At 50.9% G+C, this 3,533-nt stretch overlaps 1 protein-coding gene across 1 annotated transcript; it reads left to right on the top strand.

Moving 5' to 3' along the window:
* Window positions 1-932: 932 nt before the first annotated feature.
* H310_02287 (hypothetical protein) lies at window positions 933-1,688 on the top strand (the record flags this gene model as incomplete). Its single annotated transcript, XM_008865739.1, has 1 exon — window positions 933-1,688. The coding sequence occupies exon 1, from the start codon at window positions 939-941 to the stop codon at window positions 1,686-1,688; it is 750 nt and encodes a 249-aa protein (XP_008863961.1). The 5' UTR covers window positions 933-938.
* Window positions 1,689-3,533: the final 1,845 nt, after the last annotated feature.

The raw sequence follows: 3,533 nt of genomic DNA, 5'->3' as shown, positions 1-3,533 counted from the left end.
GTTCATATGGATCTTTGTCAAACATGGCGTGGCAAGCTTCTCACAATCGAAATTCTATTGGCAGCACCTGTCATACGAGTTCGAGCCTTTTGGCCAATTCTTTTGGCCAATTCTGAACAATCCTATATATCTTCCGCTAGTTCTTGCAACGGACGTCTACATCACGAAAAAGCCTCTAGAAAGCACAAAATGTCTCCTATCGGACCATCCTGCGGCCCCCAGGGACAGGGCAGTTGTGCAGTAATTAGTGATGTTGTCGCAGCACCAGAAGTTTCGACTCGGCACGCCATCAGGTGAATGCAGAGGGGAATTTCGGTGCGTCTTTAGTTGACCATGGTACGTTGTCCAACGTACCATACAGTATGATCGATTCCCATCTTCTGCGGAGTTTTCATTCATGCCAGCGCGGGACCAGGATTCAATAGGTCCGAATGTGAGGAGGACGACGCATTAGAACAACCCAAAATCTACGATTCTCAACCCTCCCCATCCTGCGTCAAAGTAGTGTAGCGACACTACGAAGGTGATACGTGTACTAAAGCCCTCGCCAGCGCGAACTACAAAAATGAATACAATGCACACTCGATGCACCATCAGGCAAGTGGCTGCGATAAACATGTAAGAACCTCGTCGCGGTTCGAATATGCGAAGCGAGTTGGATACGTACTTGAGACTTTTTTCTTGAAAGGATGTGCCACCGTGAGCGACGGCAGACGCGCCCAGGAAATCGCGCACGACTTCTCGTGTATCAATAATGTCCTGATGCGGTGCCTTGGCGAGGAGTGAGCCCCAATTGTGCGTGTCACAATTGGGGCTCACTGGGAAAGCGGCAGGCTGGGCGAAGCCATCATGTCACACCCACGGGTTCGTTTGGAATATCTTATCGCCCACCCTTCCGCATTGACTCGTCGTGTTGCCATTTTGCAATCCACTTTGACATGACCAAGTTCCTCGCGCTCGCTGCCCTGTTCGCGTTTGCCGCCGCCCGACCTGAAATCTTCAACGGCACCATTGTCCCCAAGGGCAAGTACAAGTACGTGGCGACTATCCATGACGAAGAGTCCGGCTTGCTCGTGGGCGGAGCGACCTTGATTGCCCCTAAGGTGCTCCTCACCGCCGCCTCCTGCGCCGAGGAGTGGGCCGACCTCGCGTGGATCGGATCGCACTACTTGAGGGACAACACGGACGGCGAACGCATCAAGGTCGTCAAGAGAATCGTGCACCCTGATTACGATAAAGACACGTCCGAAAACGACGTTGCCATCTTTGTGTTGGAAACCAAATCTAATTTCACCCCCGTCGCGCTCAACCTGAACGACGCTGCAACTGAACCCGGCACCGTGTCGTGGATGCGTGGCTTCGGCATACCAGGTATCTCGATTTCCGAGGATGAACCCCCCGTCCTGATGGAAGCCGAAGTCAAGATCTGGTCCAACGATGAGTGCCGGAAAGCGACGAACAGCGTAATCTTCAAGTCCAATTTATGTGCCTATAGTGCCGACAAGGACCCGTGCTCTTACAACGAAGGCGGACCGTTGATTATCATGCGCGGCGGTGTCGAGTACGTCGCCGGTGTGTTGAGCTTGGGAAAATGCAACCGATTCAAGGAGCCTAGTGTGTACACGCGCGTGTCGTCCGTCTACGACTTCATCAAACCCTTTTTGGCTATCGCCCAGCCAGAAAACTAAGCAACAGGTGGTATCATACAACTCAGTTGTACTGGTCCATAAAGTGACTGCATGTTTATCATCTTCGTTCTCTCGTGTCGTCTCTTGGCAGGTGGTGGGATCATACTGTAGGTGTCGCCTAGTTTTTATTGGCGTCGGTGAAATTCAGCTTGACTAAGTACTATTCGTAATTGAGCTGAACACATACTACTACTGAGCTTTGATTGAGCGTTCGATGATAGGGTATTTCGATGAACTTTGTCCGAGTCCACATGGTCTTCCGCGGCATGATTGGCTAAAAGTCTCATGAGCTGAAGGACGCCGCATGCCAAGCCGATGGTTAGGTGTACATGAGTTTATACTAGTATCAAATGTCGCTGGGTCATACCTCTCGACGGCTGTCGCTCTCGGTGTGGCGTTGCGGACGGCAGGTGCGGTTGGTGGTTGCTGAGGGTCGCTGAAATTCTGGAATGGAGAGGACTAAAACCACCTGGGACAAACTTCCGAAGTGCTTAAGCTGATGAGACTTTTAGCCAATCATGCCGCGGTGGAAGATTTGGATTAATAAAATACAGTACCTTGTGAACATTACACTATTCACAGTCAACTTAACTGGTGTTCTTTCGTTGTCGGCAACAGCATCATAAAATTCGATTTAACATTTGACGCACAGTTTCCAACATACGATGGGCATGTCGCCAAGGTTATCGATATATTGTTTGATATACTCAAGATACATTTACTCGTCGGATCACATGTCCCCTTAACGTTGCGAACGGATCACTCTAGACATGCGTCCCCGAGTATATTGTCGACATGTGTTGGAGCAGCGAACGACCTCGAGTGCCCATCTTGGACTCATCAGCGCCAACTTGTGGACGATCCATGGAGTTATCCGACGTACGATGTGATGCATGTGCTCAGTGCAACCAGCAGTGTGCCCGCTTCACTGCCGTTTATCGTAGTGTCGCCCGTGCCGCGAGTGACTCGTGGGCAAAGAAGGCATTAAAGCGGTTCACCCAAAAAGGACAAGTGCACTTCGTTCACACAAGATGCAGGTACACGAACTACTCGACCGTCGCGTGCATATTCGACGTAGGATTCGGACGCGGCAATGAGCAATACTTTGGGCGGCGCCTGTGTCTATTCGCCGTACTTTTCGAGCATAGCATGCCGTTTTTCCTGTTCCAATTTGAACTACTTCACATCGTACTGCTGGCGAATGAACTCAGCTGCGGAGTTGATTGCGTATGGAGTTTGCCGTCTTGGGTTACGTCCTCCTCGATTGCCTCCCACGCGAACAGCTTCGTATTGGTCAGCTTGATGGCGCCGCCCGCGTGATGGAAATTGTTATCCCCATGAAACATCGCTTCGTTTACACTCAGGTTTGTCGCGCATTGAACGGGTCTTGGTGTCGTAGAACGCCGAGATTGGGTTCAAATTGCGCAAGTACTTGGCTGTGTCCTCTCGGATGCGAAGATTTCGCGCGGTAATCTTCACATAGACCCCACCGACATCACCCTGCCGAGACACTCGCTGCTCCAACGCATGCCGACACTGTACTCGGGCACGCATGTCTAGCTAGAGTCCGGGTGGATCCATTCGCAACGAAAGGGGGACATGAGATCCCACGAGTGTTTCAAACACCAAATCGATTTCCTTGGCGACTAGCTTATCTTATGTTGCAATATGTGCGATAAATCTTAAATGGAAATTTACTACTGTATGCTGTAGTTGCATACTGAGAAGAACAAGAGAGCCAACACACCCCGTCCAGCGGCGACCGCGGCCTGACCGCGCAGTGTTCCACGATCTGTTTAGAAAGCCCCAGAATTCTTCTACGCATATGTCGCAACACTCGATTTC

This window comes from Aphanomyces invadans (genome assembly GCF_000520115.1).
Source record: "Aphanomyces invadans strain NJM9701 unplaced genomic scaffold supercont1.3, whole genome shotgun sequence".
In the NCBI taxonomy this organism is placed as follows: Eukaryota; Oomycota; class Saprolegniomycetes; order Saprolegniales; family Verrucalvaceae; genus Aphanomyces; species Aphanomyces invadans.
The sequence above is the reverse complement of the archived record's forward strand: the minus strand, read 5'-3'. Positions and strand labels throughout refer to the sequence as shown.